This window comes from Paramisgurnus dabryanus, chromosome 14, assembly GCF_030506205.2.
Source record: "Paramisgurnus dabryanus chromosome 14, PD_genome_1.1, whole genome shotgun sequence".
In the NCBI taxonomy this organism is placed as follows: Eukaryota; Metazoa; Chordata; class Actinopteri; order Cypriniformes; family Cobitidae; genus Paramisgurnus; species Paramisgurnus dabryanus.
In genome coordinates this window covers 27777815-27803073 of record NC_133350.1, presented here as the reverse complement: position 1 = coordinate 27803073, position 25259 = coordinate 27777815, and the positions used below count along the sequence as shown (strand labels likewise).

The following is a 25259-nucleotide window of genomic DNA, read 5'->3' as shown; positions in this document are numbered from 1 at the left end:
CAGTGAACAAAATAATAAACGCAACACATTTGTTTTTGCCTTTTCATGAGCTGAACTCAAAGACTTTTTCTATGTACACAAAAGGCCTATTTCTCTCAAATATTGTTCACAAATCTGCAGTGGCGTGTTTACCATTTTGGGGGCCCTAAGCAAAGTCCAAGGACCTGGGGCCCCCCATGCCCCAACATTAAGAAAAAAATTATTGGTTTAAAAATACAAATAGTGCCCATTGTCTTATTCAAAAGAATAAAGAATCATTATCTGTCAAAAACATAAAGGTCTTGGTTTTACCGCAGTGGTTTCCAAACTTTTTCCAAAAGGCCTCCCTTTTGTACAGAAATATATTTTTAAGCCTATCTCAGATATATCCTTTGCTGGCAAATTCCTTGTAGGATGTATTTAAAATGATGTAATTAATACAGTACTGCAACTTCAGTGTGTGATCTTAAAAAAAAAAAATAAGAAAAAAGCGGAATGCTTACCACGCAGACTTTTTATAACTCTGCAATCATTAAATAAAAAATCATTAAATAAGTTAACCGCTTGTGGACAGTAGGGGGCCCCCCAAGCCCGTGGGGCCCCAAGCAATTGCGTGGTTTGCGTGGTGGGTAAACACGCCACTGCAAATCTGTCTAAATCTATGTTAGTGAGCCCTTCTCCTTTGCTGAGATAATCCATCCACCTCACAGGTGTGACATATCAAGAAGCTGATTATTAGACAGCATGATTATTGCACAGGTGTGCTTTAGGCTGACTACGATAAAAGGCCACTCTAAAATGTGCAGTTGTACTGTACTGGGGTCCGAAAACCACTTAGTATCTGGGGTAACCACCATTTGCCTCACGTCTAATCTCCTTCGCATACAGTTGATCAGGTAGAATGTTGTTCCACTTCTCTTTAATGGCTGTGTGAAGTTCCTGGATATTGGCAGGAACTGGAACACACTGTCTAATACGCTGGTCCAGAGCATCCTAAACATGCTCAATATATGTGAGTCCGGAGAGTATGCTGGCCATGTTAAAAATAGGGATAGCGTCCAGGAATTGTATACAGATCCTTACAACATGGGGCTGTGCATTACCTACCATTCAGCAACATTAGGTGATGGTTTTGAATGAACTTCCCAACAATGGGCGTCAGGAGTTTGTCACGCTATCTATGTGCATTCGAAATGCCATCAATAAAGTTCAACTGTGTTCATTGAAAACTGAGATTCATCCGTGAAGAGAACACCTCTCCAAAGTGCCAGACGTCACTTACGACAACGAACTGCAATCAGGTCGAGACCCCGATGAGGATGACGAGCATGCAGATGAGCTTCCCTGAGACGGTTTTCTTTGGTTATGCAAACCATGGTCTTCTTTTGTAAGGCCGGTTGGATGTACTGCCAAATTCTCTGAAATGCCTTTGGATATGGCTTACGGTAGAGAAATGAACATTCAATTCAAGGGCAACAGCTCTGGGGGACAGTCCTGCAGTCAGCATGCCAATTGCATGGTCCCTCAAAACTTACGACATCTGTGCCATTGTGTTGTGTAATAAAATCACACATTTTTACTGTGGCCAGCCTAAGGCACACCTGTGCAATAATCATGCTGCCTAATTAGCATCTTGATTTGCCACACCTGTGAGTTGCATGGATTATCGCGGAAAGGAGAAGTGGTAACTAATACAGACTTGTGAACCATATTTGAGAGAAATTGGCCTTTTGTGTACATAGAAAAAGTCTTAAAACTTTGAGTTCAGCTCATGAATAATAAGGGAAAAAAGTGTTGCGTTTATAGTTCAGTGTATACACAACTTAACTTGGCCTTCAAATCAAACCTTTTGTAAGAAATCGATTAATAGATAAATTGTAGACAGGCACCAATCAATAAACATTTAGTGAACTTTTATTTTGACAACACTGTAAAGGACACAACATAACAGATGTAGCAAGATGCAAAACACATGAACATATTTATATGTGGAAGACAAAAAGCATAAAGGCGTAATTGCAAAAAGTGCTATGAAGATTACATTCAGAACTTTCAAAAACGAATACCACTAAATTCAGAACTGTATTAATACTTCAAGTTTATATGAACATCTGTGTGACAAAAACTGAAATGGATTTGAATTTACTGTTCGAGCTAAACATTGACTAAGCTTTTAACTTCCAAAAATATTTGTGAAATAATGCTTTGATTTTGAAAGAATCAGTCTGCACTTAAAGTGCTTTCAACAGGCGAATTAAGGCTGACCTGTGAAATGAGTTTTGTAGGAAGTGATTACAGGTCAAATAAATAACTCAACAGTCCTTTCCAGATGTCACCCATCTTTACATTTCAAAGTTTCCCTGAGCTGACATTGACAGTCATTCACCGCTGTAATTATACACTGTTAATGTAACATGTTAAGTAATATAATAATATACAAAAAATTATTTTGTTGAAAAGCAAAATCACCATTAAGGAAATATTTCAAATTCAATAGCTCAGCATTTTTGGCATGTCGTTGATTATCTCGGAAATTTACTGAGGCCATTCCATAAATGTAAAGATACACAAGATATAAACGTTTATTTGTTTTCATGATTTATGCGTGATAAAACCACGTTACTAACATAATCTGTGTTGGCTCCAAGTTCCTTTCCTAAATTTTTTCCTCTGCGTGTCCTGTCAAACCAAAGGCAAAATAACATACATCTGTAAGAATATATCCATTTATTCCCACTTTGTTGCCATGACACCATAATAAGGGTAATAAAATTATTGTTAGAACTTTAAACACAAGGTTAATACTGCAAGTGATTTTATATCACAATTTTTATGTGTTACATTGTTTTATTGGCTGTGTTTTATTATTTTATTTGTATTTAATATTTTCTTAAATGACCCACTGAGTAACCATGATTTTTATATCAATCATTTTTTCTGTGGTAATTAACAACATGCCAAAAATGCTTTTAATTACAATTTACTTTATATTACTGAACATTCCTTCATATGAAATTAATAGTAATAGTAAAAAAATCTACAACAAATGCATTTAAACATAGGAAGTCGCAAAACAAAAATGGATAACACTTAACAATAAAGTCACATTCACTAACATTAGTTAATATATTTGCTAACATGAACAAACAATTAACAATATATTTTCGATATTTAGGGTTAGGGTTGTCGTTTAAAACATATATCATTGTTCATTCGTGTTAGATCATATGAACTAATGTTAACAGATGCGTTTATAAATGCTGAAATTAACTAACTTAGTTTATTAAATGCTGTAGAAGTATTGTTCATTGTTACTTTGTGTAAACTAATGTATTCAAATAATATTAACAAAAACATCCTTATTATAAAGGGTTACAAAAACCCCCACCACATTAGGAAGTTTCTTAATTCAGTGTTTTAAACATTCATATTCTGAAAAAAAAAACATGGCAATGAAGAAACTGGGAAACCGTTGCTCCATATGCAGACCATAGACATACATACAGCACAAATTATACATTCACAATAAAACAATGCACCTTTTTTATATATCAGTCACTGATTAAAGTGCATAATGAAATGTGCTTGCTTAGTTGAAAAAACACCTGTAAGGGTTAGACACATTTTATCCAATTTATATTATGCGTCAAAGTGTAAATTCAGGCCTTTGTAGTGATACAAATATCCCTGAAGTGTTCAGAATGAAAATGTACACAGCTTTTCTTTAATGGTTCCTACACACTCAGAAAAAATACATAAGTTGTCACTAGGGCGGTACCCTTGAGTGCATATTAGGTACATATTGATTCTAACCACATATAAATACCTTTTCAAAGGGTACTGTCCCAGGCAATTTATCATTTAAGAAAATACAAAACCATTCAAAAACACAAAATTGATAACCCAGATCTACCCATCTGGTTCCTCTATGTTATGATATATAATAATTCTATGCCGTTTAAAAAAAATTCATTTCGGCTGCCGTTATATTGCTAGTGGGGTTTTAACTACAGATGAAATATGAATGCAACTGAGGTGCAACATACGATATCGATCCTGTTGAGAAAATCGTCATGTCCATTAAAAAGACATCATGAGCATAAGGAGTATGTAGGCAAACTGTTTGTAAAGCTATTCTCATACAGACTTTTACAATCAAATATGTTTGTGAAATATTTACACATTTTAAGAATTTAAAGAAGCCCGTACTGGGACACTTCACATTTTGAACAAGCACCTTGTGTCATTATATTATTTCCTCTGTTTTATGGCTAGCTAGCTGATCATTTTTTGTTGTTTAGATGCCGAAAAATTTATTTAGTTATCTAATTTTATAAAGGAAGTTAATAAAAGATTATAAGATGATTTGGTGGAATAAGTTGTGCAAATATTGCCTGCCGGTTTATGCTCGTGTCTGTTAGTCGCATCAATGTAAACAGGCCCTAAATCATTCACGTGTGACAAAAACATTTCATTCTTCATGAAAACTGAATCCTAATGGGGCATTTGTGCAAGTATCCATTGGATTTGTCTAAACAACAGTATAAAAAAATAGCCGTAACTAAATCTACTGCCTGCGAAGTGTAAGATAAGATACTTCACAGTCTGAACAAGTTCATCTAAACCAGTGGTTTTCAAACTGGGGTCCTTGGAAGGTTCGAAGGGGTCCCCATAAAATTTTTGAGAAAAAAGACAAAGCAAAAATAGCAAATATATACTACATAGCCAATTATTTGGAAACAATTTGCTGTCTTTATAATATCAAAATTACTGTTTATCTTACACAAAAAATGATATATATTTTAGTATGGGGGTCCCTTGTATAAGGTTCATCATATTTGGGGGTCCTTGCCATCATAAAGTTTGAAAACCCCTGATCTAGACAGTTAACGGTTCGTGTCATGTAATCGTACTGATAAAAACAGACCTTAAATCATTCATGGTGCATGTTTAAAAGCACATATGATCCATTTTCATCCTTCTTGGGTAAACCCTTCCAATCAATTCTACCACAATTGTTTGGGTACAACCTTTCTTAGCCTAGAGGCAAATATAGTAATATGTGCTTTGTATTGAAGAAACTCTTATCGTTGGGTGGTGGTTTGAGGCAGTATGATGGGTGTGCTAGCTATTCCTGCAAAAGATTCTGGAAAATGAAGATCCCGTTCCCACTCATCCGACTCTGTGTTATAAACCTGCACAATGCTTGTGACGTTATTAAGATGCCAGTTGTATCCTCCGACTATATAAATCTTTTTATCGAGTAAGCAGCAGCCTGCCTCTGACTGACCGGCACGCATCGGGCTGACTGTCGTCCATTGATCCGTCTCTGGAACGTAATACTCTACAGCTAGAACATCGAAACAGCGGTCAACGTGGTCCATTCTTCCACCGAGGGCATAAATGCGGTTATTTACACTGATCATGGCATGCAGGACTCGCGGCTCATTCATGGGGCACTTAAAGTCCCACTGATCAGAGGCTGGATCGTAACAATGTAGAGTCTTCTTATCCTCAACGGATACTCCGTAACCTCCGGAGACGTAAAGTTTATCCCCACACGTAGCACCGGCGTGACCCCAGATCCTCCTTTTTAGGGAATCCACATATGTCCATTCATTTTTCCTGGGGCAGTAGCACTCTACAGAGGACAAGCTGCCAGATCTGTTGCGCCCCCCTGTGGCATAAAGACGCCCTTGCAGCACGTTGAGCTGAAACTGAATGCGAGACTCCTGCATGGGCTGGATCCGCAGCCACTGGTTCAGATGAGGGTCGTAGCGGAAGCAGATATCGACCGCACCCTCTCCGCTACGGTACTGCAAATGCTGCCCGCCTACCACGTATACAAAATTATCCAGAACCGATACGCAGGCATGGCTGCACCCCATCTCCATTTCCGTTATCTCTTTGAACTGTCGTGCCACGACGTCGGGTAGATAGTAAACTTTGCTGCTGACCGAGCGGTCGTTATCGGTGTACGGCGTTCCACCGAAGGTGATTAGCGACGTGACATCGGACCGAATGGAAGTTCGGGGCGACTGCATTTCGTGCTGTCGAAACGGAAGGATTTGGTAATTGAAGGCCTCCAAGAGAAACTGTCGACATCGCACGTCCTCCACCATGATGCCGACCGTTTGGACGCTGTCCACCAGCTCAGAGGACCGCATTAGCGGAAAGCGCACGTGGCAGAGCACTTCGCTGGCTATGGCTCGCCGAGCCTCATCATGCTGGATCCAGCGGATAGCCGCGTGGAACAAGTCGATCTCGCTGCAGTTCTTCAACTTGTTGCTCTGAAGGAAGAAAACCAGTCGCTCCATGGGAATGTGAAGGAAGTCTTCTTCCTGGGCGATCTGCAGGAAGTGACGAAACGTAAACGTGTCCACGGACTGCTTGAGGGAGGAGAGGCTAAAAGTAGTGGCCATCTGACCGATATTCAGACAAGTCTCGACGCTCATTGCCGATTTGAGGAACTCCTCACAAAGCTCCACAACAGGCTCCATCTGTAGGAACACGGCCGCTCCGAGAACATCCTGAATGCAGTCCAGGTCCAGCGTGACCTCGGAGCTGTAGGCAAAATCAATAATGTGCTTCAGGCCTCTGGGTGACAGACCTATTAGCTCAATGGTGTCCTGGTTTGACTCCTTCATCCCTCCAGTGAACATGGCTCTGTGTGGATTAAGAAGATTGAGAAAGATCAAACAACTTTTTGCTTCATGTCATGTCATTCCAGACCGGAGAAATTTTTAAAATCTTAACTCCGTTCTTTCCCACAGTGCAGAGTTCAAAGACACATCTTCGGCTGGGGCTTTTGAACTTTTTGGCCCAGTCTGTAATATAACCAAAACTGCAGTAGCAGCCTACAGGACTGGGTTTGTGCTGCTCAAGGTAATAAGTAAAAAAATGCATTGACCGGAGTAGATGCCATTTTCTTGTATTCTGGTGCCTTTTAATTAAACAATTGCTTTTATCAGGGTTCCCACATCTTAGTTAACTTCAAATTCAAGGACCTTTTCAAGGACTTTCCAGGTCCAATACCCTCAAATTCAAGGACTAAATGTGGGGACACATTTCAAGTGAGAGCAAGATTACATGTTACGTTTTAAGATACATTGTTACAGTTCCCTTTATAGGGAACTCACCCTGCGTCACTGCGGTGACACTTTGGGGACGCATCCAGGGGTAAATTCGTCTGAATGTGTATATCAAATTCAACCAATGGTGAGACTTAAGACAAAAACAGGGTGACGTGGGTGCCAGGAAGTATATCGTATCTGAAATATTGCCATAGATAGCGTTACAGGGACGCAGGAAATATGGCAAGGGAGACGCAGCGTCTCGTTCACTTCTCAGGGAACAACAGTTACATACGTAAAACGAAGACGTTTTCATGTTTCAAACACAACTATGCAAAAAAGCATTTTGATACTTATGCGCTAAATTAGAGAAAAAGTGGGTGGGTCCATTATCATTGGTCTTAAAAAGTGAGTGGGTCTTGCTACTTTATATTCCAGAGTCACTTGTAGTAATAAACCTACCGCGTTGTTTGTCTAAACAAAACTGCCCAATGCTTTGGTGTCTTGATTGTTTGTATTTATCATTCTGCAGATAAATGTGCATATGCGCAAGCATGTAGTGTTTCCTTACAAAGTAACCTTGCTGCTGGCCTGGCACACATAATGCTGCACATTTAGTTGTCTTGGCAAATCCGTGTTTTCTTTTTATCATGTGTATGTGAGATTTTTTTTAAATGCAAAAGGAAAAACTAATTTTTTACTACATAGTTGTCATGTAAATGTAGCTGTCATAAAGAGCACATATTATGCAATTCAAGATTTTACATTTCGTTTGGTGTGTGTGTGTGTGTATTACTACGTTAACGATATGCAAAAGGTACAAATCCCAAAGTAAACGTTGTGCAAGTTATAATTTCCAACGCAAATCTCTTTTCTTGGACTACAACGAACACAGGATTGTAGGCAACAGTTTAATTCCTCGGCCTATTGACGTAGACACGATTGATTGTCCAAGTATTGTTAGAGGTGAAACCACTGATCTATATAAATTACTGGATTGCGCATAGAACGCTTACGTAACAGCGTGAGGTGAAGCCAGCGCAGAGTTCGAGCCACAATCTTTGTATACCCAGCCGGCAGAGGGCGTCATTGACTTCTATTCAAAATCATGACGTAAATTCACCTGCTTTACAGCGTATCAGTCACACAAGGTTTGTTTTTAGGATATGTGTATGTAAATTAATTGTTAATTCTGGTGTTATTTGCAATGTTTATGTTTTAATCGGGCACGATAATGGATTTATAAAAACCGTTAAGGTGAGCGTGTCTGCTGCATTCTGTTAATAACACGGGTATAAATAAAGGTTTTGACATTAAGCTACATGGTCAGTGTTATTTTTCTGAATAAGTTTTGGTAACTTGTAAGGTTAACATAATTACAAAACCAGCAAACTATTGCATGCACATACGGTACAAAGCATGATTATTTATTGATATTTCAGAATGAGCATGTTTGTCATTAATACTAAATATGTTGCGGATGGCCGCTGATCTGATACTGTAATAAAGATGAATGTATAATAACTGATTAAAACGCAAAATGTACAACTTTCAGTAAATAACTATGTACATGCTTAGGACGTATGCATTGTAATAATGTACAGGGTAGATATAAAAACGAAGACTAGTAAAGTGATGTTTTATCATTAAAATCTGATAACGTCCATTGATTTAATAGAATGTTTGGGTATACCAACATGGCGGCGTGGTGGCTTCAAAATTTTGACGTCATGCGCAATCCAGTCATTTATATAGATCAGTGGGTGAAACCCCATATCAACCCTTAAAGTTGTGTACAAATGTTATTTAGTTAGAAATGAGGCAATGGGGCAAATGTTGATTTCAGTCAATGTGCTTTAAAAACTTTTACGTATTCAAGCTTTGGGTTTTTCGTAATCTGTAGGAATTGAAGATATGTACACAGTTATAGGACTATATTGGTGTTTTAAAGAAAAGTAAGCATACTTACAACATTAGAAATTAATGATTAGCCAACAGATTTTATGTACACATTGTGCTGCTCTTATCTCAAAATTAGGTCATATGTTCCTTCTTATTTTCACATTCCATGATTTCTGAGATTCACAGCCTCGGTTTGGAACCAACATGGCGTCGGACTGAATAAGGCATATTTTTATGCAAGTAATGCAAGTAGTTTTTTTTTATGAAAACGTAGTTAAATGTCCTAATTTAACTAAAGCCTAATCCTGGTGTAATCTAAGCCCTGCCTATGAAACTGGGCCTATATATATATATATATATATATATATATATATATATATATATATATATATATATATATATATATATATATATATATATATATATATATATATATATATATATATATATATATATATATAAATATATAAATATATAAATATATATATAATAATGCAACATTTATTTTTTCCATCAACTTGGTGTTACCAATGTTCAAAACTGGTAAAAGTTGATACAAAATAAAAAAAGTTCAACATTATTTTTGATATAACATAACATAATGTCTTATATTATTGCCTCTCCATGTAAATGTGAACATGGGTTTTTTTGAGAATGAAAAAACCATTAACTTGTTGTGTCCTGCAAACTTCAATATGTTTCATTAAAACAGTGTCAACACATGAAAGACCATTGTGCCTGTCAAGCAATTACATTTATTAAGTCAGAACAAAGGAAAAGTCCAAATAATATCTTAATTATGATCAATAGTAAATGCCCTCATCATGTAATGTCTCACCTGAAGTAGTCACTGCAGGAAGCCAAAACAGCTTTGTGAACCTCGAAGCGCTCGTTCTCAATGGCCAGAACCACATCCAGCAATTGACCTTGAGCGCGTAATGCAGACAACCCCCTCAGGAGAGTGTTACTGTGGCCGGGGGCCGAAAAAGTACAACGGAGTGTGCTATTCTTGTTGTTAGCCATGCTGAAAGAAGAGAGAAGCAACTTTATCCTTCAACACTGCCTGCTTATTATGTCTGCTCACATAGTCATTTGAACTTCAGATCTGCTGTATCCAGACACACCAGCAGCTGCTCTCGGTTTCTAAACTGGTGCATCAACATGATCTCTGTAATGGCGCATACTTTTCAATTATTCATCAGAATGGATGGATAAAGAACCTATTTGGACACAGAACCCATTAGCATTACAAATACCAAACAACAAACAGTTGGTGTCCAAATCCTGACAAGCTCAACTGGTGCTTGTGATGATAGTAGATAGAAGTTAACTGTTGTTTTACTTTTGAATTATCTGAATGAGATCCTTTGACTTATAACTATTTAGCCAGATATTATATTATTTTTATTATTATATATTTAAACTAGTGGTCAACCAATATGAGTTTGTCGTTGCCGATACCAATATTGATAAAACAATGTGGCCGATGTAAGACTAAATTTATTACAGTAAATGAGAAAAAAACCTGATCATTGGTAAAACTAAATAAACATTTGTTATACAGAAGAATATTTACAAAACAAACTGCAGATCTGACACCTTACAGTACTGTTTAAATAAGAATTTGCTGCAAGTTGAAGTGTTGTTTTGTTTAACACAACATAACATCATGTTAAAAAGTAAATAATGATTGATCAGTTTAGCTTCTGGGATACATTTGCTTTAAAGCTGAGTGTCTTTTCATTACAAACAACACATTTAAGGAACAGAAAGATTTATTGGCCGACTGAAAAGATTTAATCGGCCAATGTAAATATCGTCTGAAACATCGGGCACTGTAATATATCAGTCTATCATTCATTTGAACCTCTGCCTTTCTTCTTACAAAATATGTCTGCACTTCTCAGAAATGTGATTGAGCTGTTAAGCTATTAAAGAAGACTTTGAGTCCAAAGGACAACAAACTTTTTTATTGCATCTTTTACTTTAATTTTTATTTAAGGGATTCCTGACCAGGATTAAGACCTTAGAAAAATAGAAACAACAAAACAAATACAGTATATTGTCTATTTTGTTGTGTTTTGTATAGGGTGCTCTGGGTTGAATCCAGGGAACACACATGCTGATAAAAGATCAAATGTATCCGCTTGTTAAGTCTGAAGTCATGCGCCACTTCCAGGTCCAACCGATATCAAATGCCATAGGGAAATAACAGAAAAATCACGCTAATATACACTCGTATCATAATGCAAAACTGGGAGTTTTTTATGTAAACATGTGATATTAATAACTAGTGCTGCTCATAAATGGCTGTTTGAATAATATCCTCTATTGAAATTAATGAGGCTTGGACCCGGAAACGGTATTCCTTACGTCATGACTTGTACATTGTAATGCACTGCAAGTCGCTTCAGATAAAAGTGTCTGCCAAACGCATAAATGTAAACACAGAAAAAACCTTAGAAAGATATTAGAGCCCAACCGATAAAGGATTTTGAAGGCGGATACGGATACAAATGTTTGTTGCTTTTAAAATCCGATATTCCGATATATTGGCCGTTTTTCTAACATTAGTTATTTGTAGTTATTTATGAGTTTTAATTAAAATAATATGATAATGCATTTTAAAAAGAAACTTGTTTCTTTTATTGTCACAAAAGAACAGAGAAACATCAAAATATATTAAAGTTCTGATAAATAAAATGTATAAAAATACAAACTTAAGATATGAAACGTAAAGGCCTTTGAACAAAAACACAAAAACAACAACAACCAAATCAGTTACCAGTTTTAAAAGACTTGGTTCATAAATATAACTTTAAATAGGACTGGAGACTTCTGATCACTGTTAAGTTGCTGATCACTTGACTCAGGCAGTGGCTAGACGCCTAAATCTGGACCCCACCAGCAGCTAAAATATAAAGAGGAAATATAATGAAGGCTGTTTTGTCTGTTTTTTTATTATATATTAATTTATCGACCATTATGAATGCCAATACCGACAGTTTGGAAAATGTCTAATATCGGCCTGCTGATATATCGGTCGGGCTCTAATAGATATAAAATGAGTATTTATTTACACAATCCAATCCATGAATGTCAATTATGCTCTTCCTACTAGGCCTAGGCAAAAAAAAATTTTATTGATTTTTCGATTAATCGTTTTTTATCTGGTCGATTCAAAATCGATCCTCAAAGAGCAGAATCTATTTTTTCATATTTATTTCCGCAAAAAATGAACGTAAGATAAACGTTAATCTAATTACTAGATTAATCTAATGCGCGATGTTACCAAGGAGCGAGATACAAGCATTCATTCATTCAGTGCTTAAAATGGCGGTTTTAGGCGCTTCATCGACGTTGATGCCACCTTCACATAAAAAGTCAGAGGTATGGAAGCATTTTAGATTTCAAAAAGCAAGACGACGACAATAGTGTTGTGGCTTTTAATTTCTTTTTATTAATTACAAACTTGTAAACTCCTGTTCACTGTTCTTTTTTATTAATACAGTATTTGAACAAGTGTCAGTTGTACTTTCGTATGTTTTGGGTGTTCGTTGTAAACAAATAAGCTTAAATTCAAATCTATATTCATTGAGTTGAATCGAAAATCCAGTATAAAAAACCGTCCCGAGAACCTGAATCGATACCCAGCCCTACTTCCTACATATAATTTTTAACAACATCTTAAACTCCCCAAATACCAATTGAAAAATACTGTAGTATACAGTACAGAAAGCTAAAGTACAATTCCAGTAACACCATAGTAAATATTAATGTACACTACAGTATGCACCACAGTTTATTATTTCCCTATAATCAATACTACAGAATATTGCACATTAACAAAGTGTAGTACTTACTGTTATATACTATGGCAAATATGATACTACTGTAATTTTTTCATGTGCGATGCAACAAAATGATTTAAGAAAAATACTTTAAGGGGACGGTTTAGTCCATGACTAAAAGGGTTGTTTGAGCTAAAACAGCTTATATAATAAATCAGTGCAGGCATGTTCGTAAAAACTACTTAAAATCCTAAAAAAAAAAACATGGCAAAGTCCAGGTTTAATCTAACCCTGCCCGGGACTGCCCTTAAGAATAATACTGCTATTTTTTTTACACTGCTAACCGACACGTTTCCTCTATTCTCCTAATGTCACCGAATATACCCGTTACACTACATGACATAAAGAGTTAGTAAGTTATTTATTTATTTTCCTTATAGACATTGAAGTTTATTGAAAGCATCTGGTTATGTGTATCTGATATGATGATGCTGTTGTCATGCATGTGTACCTGCATTGAGCTCGATTCACAATGAACTGCACAGCATCCGATTCCGCCATACTCAGCGAGGATGAGGAAGATCATCATGTGCACAAACCCAAACCACCGGTGCCCATGCTTAATATTACTAAATGATAAAGCAAGACACGTCATATTATTGGACAGTAAACAAACACAAACAAAGTTCATGGACCGCTATGATGATGCCAACAATCAAATAAAAGTAAGCAAGCAATTCATTATTTTACCTCTTTTAATATGACACGACCTGTACCGAAGAACACGAGCCAGGTGCTGAGAGATCACCTGCGCGCTCCGCTCTCCCTCCGGACATGCGCGACCCCGCAAAGGCTGCGCGCTCACGAACACGCCACTCCCGCAAAACTCGTCATTACATCTATGACGCCGTTTTCTATTTACAATACAATGCATGTAATATCATTTAATATTAGTTTATGTGCGATTAATCGGTTCAGAGCAACCCTGACTGTTATATCTTACATATTTCCTCTAATCAAATCTGAGGAAAGAACGCGCGCCGCTCCGCGTTGACCGTGAGGGGCGTGGTCTTCGCGTCATCACATGACGTGTAATTCACGCGTCCATCCTAGAATCACACGAGGAAAGCTACGATCGGTATTTAAAGCGACGCTTGTTGGATATACATTGAATATTGTTAATTAACCAATGTTTAATATAGTTCCTTGAGTATTGGTTTTAAATAGACATATTGTTGTGTATAATGGCTACGTTTGAGTCTCTCGGGCTGTGTGATTGGTTGATCCAGCAATGTAAGCAGATGGGCATGAGTCGACCAACACCAGTACAGGAGAAATGCATCCCTGCAATACTGGATGGTAAAGATCCCAATTTTACTTTTATGACAACATTAAACCCCACATACGTGGCACGATCACATTAACAAATGTTATACAAATACAGTCGATTGTACTTTCGTATGTTTTGGGTGTTCGTTGTAAACAAATAAGCGTAATCTTGGTTGTGTTTCACGCAGGTCGGGATTGCATGGGATGTGCCAAAACTGGCAGTGGGAAAACGGCAGCTTTCGTTCTCCCGGTTCTGCAAAAGCTGTCTGAGGATCCTTATGGTGTTTTCTGCTTGGTTTTAACCCCTACCAGGTTACCTCTTTACTATGACAATTGTTTATACAAATATGTTAATTTTGCTATATTGTAATATTTAATGTCAGATAATGCACAAGAAAATGAGTTTTTTGTCTTTCTGTCTGTCTAGAGAGCTTGCTTACCAGATAGCAGAACAGTTCAAAGCATTAGGAAAGCCACTGGGTTTGAAAGATTGTATCGTTGTGGGTGGAATGGGTAAGTTAACACAAAACCTCTTCAAACATATTTAATAAACAAATCCATCACTGTATGAATTGCCCCTATTCAGGGATTTCCACGTTTATGGAAAACTTGGAAAGATGTGTGGATTTGACATTGTGACACTTGTGTAACTGTTGTTCCCTGAGAAGGGAACGAGACGCTGCGTCTCCCTTGCCATACTTCTTGCGACCCTGTAACGCCGTCTTTGGCAATATTTCAGATAGCGATATACTTCCTGGTTCCCGCATCACCCAGTCTTTGTCGTTAAGCCTCACCATTGGTTGAATTTGATATACCCATTCAGACGCGTCCTCGAACGGAAATTGTAACAATGTATCTTAAAAGGTAACACGATGTAACCTTGCTCTGACTTGAAATGTGTCCCTACATTTAGTCCTTGAATTTCAGGGTATTGGACCTGGAAAGTCCTTGAAAGGTCCTTGAATTTGAAGTTAACTTAGGTGTGGGAACCCTGTATAAAACATAACCCAGTTAACTGAAATGACTAGAAAAATAAAAAAATATATAAATGGATGTTTTTTCTTTCTTAAGACATGGTGACCCAAGGTTTGGAGTTGTCGAAAAAGCCCCATGTTGTTGTTGCGACACCAGGACGTCTTGCTGATCACATCAGAAGCTCTGACACCGTCAGCTTGAACAAAATCCAGTTTCTGGTAATGTGCTGAACTTTTGAGAAACTACAAATGATTGTTTTATCTTCACATGTCTTAAAGCAGTTCTTCTGAATTTCTTGGCAGATCATGGATGAAGCTGACCGTCTTTTGGAGCAGGGCTGCACAGATTTCACTAAAGATTTAGAGGTCATTCTCAGTGTTGTTCCAGCGAAACGGCAAACGCTGCTTTTCAGTGCCACACTTACAGATACACTGCAGCAGCTACAGAGCATTGCCTTGAACAGACCTTTCTTTTGGGAGCACAAATCCGAGTAAGTCACTCAAATCCAGACTAGAAGATAATAAGATAATACTTTATTATCCCCAACAAAACAAGTAGAAAGCATAAGAACACAGGAACATATATGAAAAAGTACAGTGGATACATATATTAATAAACATAAGAGCAAAAAAAAATACTTTGAACAAATATAAAGAACATTGCACATATATACATAACACGTGACAATATACACCATACAATATACTCACATCAGCTATACAGTACAACCACACAGATGAAAACAATACACTACGGTGCCTACGTTAAAATAAAGCTGGTAACACTGTTCAGATAGTGGTTTAGATTGATCCGTTTTCTTAATATTGTCATCTGCACTTTTCTGACAGGGTGCGAACAGTAGAAGAGTTGGATCAGAGATACATCCTCACTCCTGAGAAAGTCAAGGATGCTTACCTGGTCCATCTCATCCAGAAGTTCCAGGATGAACATGATGATTGGTCTGTTATAATATTCACCAACACATGCAAGTAAGTTTCTCAGTTTCGGGGAATTAAAAACAGTTTTCAGAGCTAAAATTTAAGATGACATTGTAATGTTTGTTATTTTTACAGGAACTGTCAGATACTCACAATGATGCTGCGTGAATTCAATTTCCCAACCATCTCTCTGCACTCAATGATGAAGCAGGTAGGTGACATGATATTATATAGTTATAATTGGTTGTTGCTCTTTGCCTAATGTCTGCCTTATGGTTGATTTTGTGTTTTCTTTTTTCCAGAGACAACGGTTTGCCAACCTTGCAAAGTTCAAGTCCAACGTCTTCAAAATCCTTATAGCAACAGATGTTGCTTCCAGGTGCAGAGCAAACAGATTTCTTCAATATCAATACTTTAACAATGGTTTCAGAAACAACCAATCACTTTTATGTTTTGTATTTAGTTTGAGCATTTGAGAGATAAATTAACATCAAGAGGCCAAGATGACCTTTCCTTAGATTATAAAGCATATCCCCTCATGAGTTTATTTAGTCTATTTAATGTTATTGACCTCCTTGGTTCAATACAAATTTATTTCAAAAGTTTCCAACAAGAAGCAAATCATATAACCCAAGGTTTATAATAATTTATTCCTCTCTAATATATTGTTTTTTTTGTTTGTTTGTTTATCTGAAGGGGTTTGGACATTCCTATGGTACAAGTTGTTATCAATCACAACACACCAGGTTTGCCAAAAACTTACATCCACAGAGTGGGACGAACTGCTCGAGCTGGTGAGTTTAGTGCAGACTTAGGGGCCAGTCACACCAATAGCGTTTATGGCAGTTGCAGGCGCCTTTTTTGAATGATATTCTATGGGCAGGGCGCGTTTGCGCGCTGTTTATGCGCGCCGAGCGCCTTGCGGTTTTTTGCCGCCTGCCGCGGACGCGTTTTTGAAGGAGCGCTGAGAGCGGAGAAGCGCCCGACGTCATTCGTGTCTTTCCATTGTCCAATCGAATGAGGGGAGAGGCGGGCCTTACGTTGTGGCGAGGGAAGTTTACAGTTGCTTTGAAGAACCGGACTCCACTCGCTCACTCTCTCCTGCGTGTTTGTGCACCTCTCACCCTCAAACAAGGTCAGAGCAAGCGTCCTCTTTTTAAAGTTTCTGCTGATATGACAGTTAACAGCAAAAGAGCGCTCACGCTTCAATATTTGATTGACAAGACAGCTGACTCGGTGGTTGCTTAGCAATATGAAAAGCCGCGTCGCACTGCTCTTTTTTTAAAAAAGGCAGTGCGTCGCGCCTTGCGTTTGCAAGCGTTTAAAGCGCTTTTGGTGTGACTGAAGCCTTATAAGTTATTTGTCAATATTAGTGCTTAGTATCTGTCAAGATTAAAGGGGACATTTCACAAGACATTTTCAAATGAATCTCTGGTGTCCCCGCAGTACATTTTTAGCTCAAAATACAATATAGATAATTTAATATAGCATGTTAAATTTGCCAAAAATGTGCTGTTTTGGGGTGTGTCCTTTTAAATGCAAATGAGCTGATCTCTGCACTAAATGGCAGTGCTGTTGTTGGATAGCGCAGGTAAAGGGGTGGTATAATTATAGGATGATCCCCTTCTGACATCACAAGGGGAGCCAAATGTCAGTTACCTATTTTTTCACATACTTGCAGAGAATGGTTTACCAAAACTAAGTTACTGGGTTGATCTTTTTTCAATTTTTTTTAGGATGATAGAAGCACCGGGGAACCAATTATAGCACTTAAACATGGAAAAAAGACTACATTTTTCGTGATATGTCCCCTTTGAAACAACTGTACTAGTCAGCATTTGAAGTGGATCAAAAAAGTTCATCAAAGTTGTCACTAGACAAGAAATTAAAATTTTAAGACAACTTTTATGAAAGGTTTTGATCCATTTCAAATGTTGACTAGTGTAGGTCAGCTCAAATTGTTTTTTTTTTTTTTTAGGCCGAAATGGTGTTTCCATCACACTGGTCACTCAGTATGACATCCACCTTGTCAGTGCCATTGAGGAACAGATCCGTAAGTTTACCACTAAAACCTTTTAAATCTGAATTTAAAAAGTAATTTAGATTATTTTACAGGGGTTGACACAACTTTTTGCATTATTTTTGTGTTTAGAGGTAAAATTAAAGGAATTTCCTGTTCAAGAAAAAGAAGTGTTGAAGATCCTCACGCAAGTCAATGTGACAAGACGACAGTGTGAAATTGTGAGCCTCTAGATTCTGAGAGATCATTTAATTTTATTTTATACAGAACACACATTTTAATTGGATAATGTTTCGTTTTGTTGTAGAAACTGGAGTCAACCGATTTTGATGAGAAAAAGAAGATAAACAAGCGGAAACAGATGATTCTAGAGGGAAAAGTGAGATTTCTTTTAAGTACTATGTTTCACTGTCAGAAAAGCTGTAGAAGAAGCCTTTCTGTGAACTTGATATTTAATTATCTGTATGTACAAAATTACATTGTGTGCGTGGTTCAGTTTTCTTTTTGACCAGGAATTCTTTTTTACATGAATCACAGGATCCAGATTTGGAAGAAAAAAGAAGAAACGAACTTGACAAGATCAGGAAAAATAAGAAATTAAAAGGAAAAAATCTGAAGAAAAGGGAGCGGGGAGAACAGAGCAACACGACAGAAGTGGACTCTTAAAACTGCTTGTTTAATTTTGTAAATTGAGTTCTGTGTTTGTATGTGTGTATATATACATATATTGTCTATTTCCATAACCAGTTGTGTAAAATATTGCAATATTTCAAAATAAATACAATTTATGGAAACGTTGCATGTGTGGCAAAAGAACATAAGTCTCAAAAAATTCAAATAAATATTTTGATAACATGCAAACAGCACCAGTACTTTTTCCCGACTTTTATTCTGGTAAGTTCCGGTCTCAGCCGGAAGTACAGCAGTAGTCATTTTGACCGCATTATGTTGTACGGATGATTCGCATCAAACCTTTGTGATTTCAAACCTCAACCGATTTGATCAAAACCTTTCAAGGAGATTAACCAGTCGTGTAGCTAACATGGTAAGTAAACGTCCGTAATCCTGATGCCTAATCAGAAAATAAACGAAGCTGTGGCGCAATGCATTACTGAACCGGTGTAGTTTGGCGCTCACTTCTATGCACAGTTAGGGGTATATGTTTCTGATATATGATATAATATTCATGTTTAGACGAATCCACCTGTTGATGTACAAACTCGATCTATGTTAAAGACAATACACGCAAGAATTCGCTGATATATTGGACATTGACCGATATATCACGTAACTTTCGTTTCCCCATGTGATTCTCTATCGACAGTAGACAACATCAAATGCAAAATCCCAAGTGTTGGGCGATTTAACCTCTTTGGCTTTTACCGTCCTCTTGAACCCCCCAAAAATGTCATAAGTAACCCAAACTATATAGATATATAATCCATGAAGCCTTTGCTCTAAACACATAAGTTGGTCTCTTTTGAAAGCATACACTTGGAAGTTTATTGTGAATACAGAATTATTGTTTTGTGATACTTAAATAAGTAGATATGATGTTTGATTTGAGAATTATTTTGCATTTTTTTCCAGCTCCCGTTATCGTTACTGAAGACCGCACAGAACCACCCGATGGTGAGTATGCAGAACCACCCGAAGTGTTTAGTCAGTGTGTCCTAACACTTACTAAACATTAAAGTTAGTACAGACTTTTAATTTATTACCATGGCAGCACGCGGAATCCATATAGCATCATGGAAAAACAGCAACGATATGGTTCACAAGTTGCTGTTGCTATAGCAATAGCAGCAAAATAGTTGAGTAATGATGACTATTTCCAAAAGGCAATGTAAATGACACAATTACATTCAATCTGACACACGCACATTAATATTATTAATAAATGGATGAAAGTTTCATTTTGTACCCCAGTTGGAGCTTATTTTTGGATGAACATTCACACACAAACCAATTGTAGGAATTGAAATGCAAATGGAGATAATTCATGACACATTTACTTCTGGAACAAAGGATACTAAAAAATGTGATGTGTCACATGATACAATCAAAATGATGGCATCACTGTACTACTGCCAAAACCATAAAACCAGTTAACGCAGAAAATTAAAGGAATTGTCAATTTCTTAGGTTTTAAGTCAGCCTACTTTTGTTTCCAGCTGGTGGAGTTGAAGAATGGTGAGACGTACAACGGTCATCTGGTCAGCTGTGACAACTGGATGAACATCAATTTAAGAGAAGTTATTTGTACCTCACGGGTAAGTAAATACATTCCCTAAAAAGGCCAAGTCATCGTTCATTTAAATGTTTCTGGCCCTGTTTTCATTAGAGCAATTGCGTTTTAAAACGGCATTTTAAAATGAAAACGATCCTCGTTTATACAGGCATTTTTTTAAAAAGAATCTTCATCCACACTATACACGACAATAAACGCATGAAACATGACCAATCACGTAACTGGGCATGCGCATTAAAGTGTAAAATAACTTATTACTCTAATAATAGCTTACCTTTGCGCATTTATGTAGCCTAGGGGTGTGCGATATTGACAAAAATTCATACCTGGATCCTTTGGAAATTGTAGAGACGTATAAGTACCTAGGAACTATGTTTGATTCTAACCTTAGGTTTGATAAAACACAGAGTCAATCATTAAGCGAGGACAACAGAGAATCCACTTGATGCGGAAGCCTTTTAACATTTTCCTTCACCTTCTGGTTTTATGGATTGTCGGTGCGGGACAAGAATAGGCTAAACAGTATTGTTAGAATCTGTTCCAAGATTATTGGTGTTCAGTTGACAGACTTGAGCACCCTTTGGAAAAAAGGGGTTCTCCAGAAGGCTAGACAGGTCATGAGTTATCCTGACCATGTTCTCAGTCAGGAATTTTGTCTAATGCTGTCAGGACGACGCTACCTTGCTCCCCCAAGGAAAACTAACAGATACGCAAATTATTTTATTCCTTCTGCTATTACATTTTTAAATACTGATTCCTAATTATTATTATTTCCTGTATATATTGATGGAATGTATATCTATAGATATACTGTGGACAGTGGGAACTAGGTGCCAGCCATCCTAAACCTTGCATTATTATTTATTAGTATTTATTGTTCCATATTGTCTATTTATTATTATGATCGTGAGCATTGGTTGCTGCTTAGTCAGTACTGTGGCTGGTGTACTTGCTGCTTGTTGTATGGTTTTTTATGCCAATCTATGCAAAATGATGTCACTGACAGTGTTTCTCTGTTTCTCTGTAGGCTCAAATTAAGTGTTGTGTTGTCTCGTCTTGTTGATACGACTGGTAGGCTAGAAACTGAATTGCCCTTCGGGGATAGATAAAGTTGTTTTGAAGTTGAAGTTTTGCCGGCAACTACAACAGACACTATTTTTGAATCTATAAAAATGTCTTTGGGAAAGTTTTATATTGTTCTAGCTCCCTCCTACAACACATTAATATGATTAATAGGTTAATGTTGATGTTATAAACCAGACAGAAAGGTCTTTATGATTTAAAAAGGAAGCATTCAAGTGAACAGTACTAAACAGTAGCGAACTTGAAGCAAAAATTTATTTCCCCTTACCCGTTGCTGTTCAGTGCGCGTGTGTGTTCCCTCGCACGCGTTCTCCGTCAAAAAAGCGTGGCTGGCTAAAGTATCAAAAATTAATATGAAGTAAATTTTTTAAAGTGTGTGAGGTCCATGCACGTCCTCCGCTAGCAACACAGAAATAGCAAAAAGCGCAATCGGCTAAACGAGCATTAAATATTAATATGTTCCCAAAACATTGATTAAAATTAAAAGACAAATTATATGAAACAATATTAATTTTAAAGTAGCAAACAAAACTTAAACTCGAAAATAATGTCTGACCTATTACAATTCTCCTTTCATATTGGCCTTTACAATGCCCTGTATAGAGGGTTTTCACCGACGTCACGTTCTGGGCGGTAACCCGGATGCGCGGCCATTGTGGAGGCACTCGGTGTAAAGAACTGAACGGAGTGCAATGGAATATTATGCGCTTTGGATACTTTAAGTGAATGTAGACATGTCTAAACAACAGAAAACGCATCCAAGATGCAAATGCATATAGGGAAGGACTTGGACCACAAGAAAAGGCACGATATTTCGAGAAATTACAATTTATAGGCAGTGCAGATCCCTACGAGCTCCCTCTTCTAGGATCCGTGACGACCCGGCGATTCTTCCTTCAGTTGCATATCCCGATATAAGTTAGTGAACTACCTAGTTTTCATGCAGAGCCCATATGTCAATGTAAGCTTTATTTATATAGCAAATTTAAAATAGCCAGTGTCCTACCAAAGTGCTTTACTGTAAAATAAGCACAGTAAAAAATAAAAGCAATAATTGTTTTTACCATTTACTATTAAAAATATAATTATCATTACAATAGAAAATTTGTTATGAGCAATTAAGCACACTGGCATTAAGGCATTGCAGCGCAAATTTTATTTGTGTTTAAGTACATTTTGTGCATACACTAAAGTACATATTAAATACTCTTTAAATAAAGCACAACAAGTAGAAGCATAATTGTTTTATACTTTATGTACTTCAATCATATTTCTAATAGAATACTACTCTTTTTCCTGAGCTTTACCAACCACAAGCGCCGCTCCTCTGATAATTTCTTGCATTCCTTTCCCTGGTTTTTAATAACTTTTGGAAGTCGATAATAATCCAAATGTTTTTCTCAATATGTACTGTTGGTACCATCTCAAACACGGCAATAATTAACTATTTTCCTTGACGACGTTCGGGATATACATCAGTGTCTGCTCTGTTGTAATGCGGAGTGCCTCCAATATGGCGTCTTCCGCTCTGATGACGCGCCGTGAAAACCCTCTATGGTGTTTAAAATTACAGTCTATCTTTCGTAATAAGCTAACTAGATTTAAACAAAACATAAACAACATTACAACAATATTCAAACTCAACAATACTCAAACATAAATATAAAACAGACATTATCTGTAAGGATACATGTTAAAACAATCTGATATAGCGTTTATAATAGCTGGTTGGTAGATGTTTACTATTTTTGGCAAAACCTCCATTTACCTGAATAAAAATAGTTTTACTTTGAAAATGATGCGCTGTTCGTTTACATAAGACTACGTCTACGTTTATTTACACTGCAGCGCAACGTCTGAGTTCTCAAACTGAAACAGGGTCTGCAGCGTTTGCGAACGAATCCGTTTATGAGGGTCGAAACCGGTGGTGTAGTGTAAATGAAAGGCGTAAACGTAGCAAAAGTAACGCGTTTTAAAGGATAAACGCATTAATGTAAACATAGCTTCAGTCACTGTTGGAGAAACAGAATAGAGAGAGATGACACGATTTGTGGCTAAAATCTAAATGATGTCATTGACCTTTTTTTTCAGGATGGAGATAAATTTTGGAGGATGCCGGAATGTTACATCAGAGGAAGCACCATTAAATACTTACGAATCCCTGATGAAATCATAGACATGGTGAAAGAGGAAGTAATGTCAAAGGGTCGTGGCCGAGGTGGAATGCAGCAGAACAAACCACAAGGAAAGGGCAGAGGAGGTGGACCTGGAAGAGGAGGCCCAGCAGGAAGAGGTAAGATGCATTTACACTTTTTTTTTTTTAAGTTTTACTACACACCACTACAATCTATTCTGTTGAAAATCCAAAATAAATTTTCAGTTTGTTAAAACTTGAGGTCAGAGTTTATGAAATACACACAAATATTGACCTTCTCTGCTTTTTTTAGGTGTTTTTGGAGGTCGTGGCAGAGGTGCGCCAGGCGCAGGTCGTGGACAACAAGACAAAAAACCTGGAAAACCACAGGGTGACAAACACTAGCTAAAGAACATAGCCTGATTGATTAGAGTTTTACTGGTTTTGATTTGAGAGCACCTCTTTGGGTCTCATTTACACTTCAAGGTTGTTGTTTTTTCTCTGTAAAGAGCCTCATTGAAAGTTTTGGTCCATGCATCAAGCTGACAGATTAGTGTTTTCAAATGTTTTGCACTAAGTTTATTTTTTAAGACCTTGGATGAAACAACACTTGGTCATGTGAAGTATCTGATGTATGAACAGGCGTTTTGTGTCATTTACTTTCTCAGTTTGATAGTCAACCGAAAAAATGAGTTTACTTTAAAAGGGATCTTTGTGAAGATTTTAATTTAGACACATCCTGATGTAAAGATGCTCTTCCATTTTCTCCGAACTGTTTTTATTTTCTGTTCACGGCACATTTTGGTTCACGTTTTTCGTTTGCTCTGTTTTAATTTTTTGTGCTTTACAATGCAACTATGGTGTAACTTGTGTATAATGCACTTGTGAATAAAACATTTTTGTTAAAAATGGCAAATGTTGTTAATGTGTTTGTGAAGACTTAATTGCAGCCAAATAAATAAAAAGTAAACTATTATTGGCATACATTAAACAGTAAGTAAATGGACTCCTATACTTATCGAATGAAGTTTTGTGATAGTAGACCTATTTCTTGATAGTTGCATTTTCGCAGAACTAAAATCTTATCGGTATCTGCAAGCATTAATAATTGAATTATGTAAATTACTTAAAAAGTGATCTGTTTAATAAATTTACCTTAAAGGACCAGTTCACCCAAAAATGAAAATTATGACATCATTTGCTCTCATGTTGTTGTTCTAATGAAAAGGAAGATATTTTATGAAATGTTTGTAACCACACCATTCATGGACCCCATTTACTTCCATAGTATTCTTTTTTCCTACTATCGAAGTGAATGGGGTCCAGGAATGGTTTGGTTACAAACAGTTCTCAATATATCTTCCTTTGTGTTCATCAGAACAAAGAAATTTATACAAGTTTGTAACAACATAAGGATGAGTAAATGATGACAGATTTTTTTTGTGGGTAAACTCTCCCTTTAAAAATTACGTGCTCCCCCCCCGACTCCTAGCCAATCAGCGATCTTACCTTGCGGCTCACACGGTTGTGGCTAGAAGGGATACAGCTAGGGCCAAAATTTCGTGAAATCTTGCGTGATGAGCGCTGTTTTTATCCTAATCCTACCCTTAAACACAACATTTCACGGGATTCTAGCCGTATCTGTATTCAATCTAGCCAAAACCGCTGTTTTGAACCCAATCCTAACGCTAAACCCATAATCTCGCGAGATTTGGCGGTAGCTGCAGCCAGAACAACCGGCTCACACGGTCGTGTGTTGCCATGGCAACAATTGAATCAACCTT

The 25259-nt window shown here is 37.1% G+C and overlaps 3 protein-coding genes across 3 annotated transcripts; 2 read left to right on the top strand and 1 right to left on the bottom strand.

The window, feature by feature from the left end:
- Nucleotides 1–1875: 1875 nt before the first annotated feature.
- On the bottom strand, nt 1876–13806 carry klhl26 (kelch-like family member 26). The gene is made up of 4 exons (XM_065241850.2): nt 13496–13806; nt 13257–13374; nt 9793–9978; nt 1876–6645 (listed from the first exon to the last, which is right to left on the bottom strand). Exons 2-4 carry the CDS (start codon nt 13304–13306, stop codon nt 5064–5066), a joined length of 1818 nt encoding a protein of 605 aa, XP_065097922.1. The 5' UTR covers nt 13307–13374; nt 13496–13806; the 3' UTR covers nt 1876–5063.
- Nucleotides 13807–13840: 34 nt separating this feature from the next.
- ddx49 (DEAD (Asp-Glu-Ala-Asp) box polypeptide 49) lies at nt 13841–18846 on the top strand. The gene is made up of 13 exons (XM_065241863.1): nt 13841–14104; nt 14263–14386; nt 14502–14587; nt 15146–15267; nt 15352–15539; nt 15898–16038; nt 16123–16198; nt 16290–16366; nt 16684–16781; nt 17966–18040; nt 18140–18228; nt 18315–18386; nt 18545–18846. Exons 1-13 carry the CDS (start codon nt 13990–13992, stop codon nt 18671–18673), a joined length of 1392 nt encoding a protein of 463 aa, XP_065097935.1. The 5' UTR covers nt 13841–13989; the 3' UTR covers nt 18674–18846.
- A 51-nt stretch (nt 18847–18897) lies between these two features.
- Nucleotides 18898–24391, top strand: lsm4 (LSM4 homolog, U6 small nuclear RNA and mRNA degradation associated). The gene is made up of 5 exons (XM_065241883.1): nt 18898–19052; nt 19598–19639; nt 20182–20280; nt 23433–23634; nt 23789–24391. The coding sequence occupies exons 1-5, from the start codon at nt 19050–19052 to the stop codon at nt 23878–23880; spliced, it is 438 nt and encodes a 145-aa protein (XP_065097955.1). The 5' UTR covers nt 18898–19049; the 3' UTR covers nt 23881–24391.
- The last annotated feature ends 868 nt before the right edge of the window (nt 24392–25259 follow it).

Coding starts and splice junctions, on each gene's coding strand:
- klhl26 (XM_065241850.2), bottom strand. CDS start 13,306: ATGGCGGAATCGGATGCTGTGCAGTTCATTGTGAATCGAGCTCAATGC. Junction 9,979..13,256: donor GTGAATCGAGCTCAATGCAG/GTACACATGCAT, acceptor CTCTTCTTTCAG/CATGGCTAACAACAAGAATA. Junction 6,646..9,792: donor TCCTGCAGTGACTACTTCAG/GTGAGACATTAC, acceptor TAATCCACACAG/AGCCATGTTCACTGGAGGGA.
- ddx49 (XM_065241863.1), top strand. CDS start 13,990: ATGGCTACGTTTGAGTCTCTCGGGCTGTGTGATTGGTTGATCCAGCAA. Junction 16,782..17,965: donor GGGACGAACTGCTCGAGCTG/GTGAGTTTAGTG, acceptor TTTTTTTTTTAG/GCCGAAATGGTGTTTCCATC. Junction 18,387..18,544: donor AGATGATTCTAGAGGGAAAA/GTGAGATTTCTT, acceptor CATGAATCACAG/GATCCAGATTTGGAAGAAAA.
- lsm4 (XM_065241883.1), top strand. Junction 20,281..23,432: donor AAGTTATTTGTACCTCACGG/GTAAGTAAATAC, acceptor CTTTTTTTTCAG/GATGGAGATAAATTTTGGAG. Junction 23,635..23,788: donor AGGAGGCCCAGCAGGAAGAG/GTAAGATGCATT, acceptor TGCTTTTTTTAG/GTGTTTTTGGAGGTCGTGGC.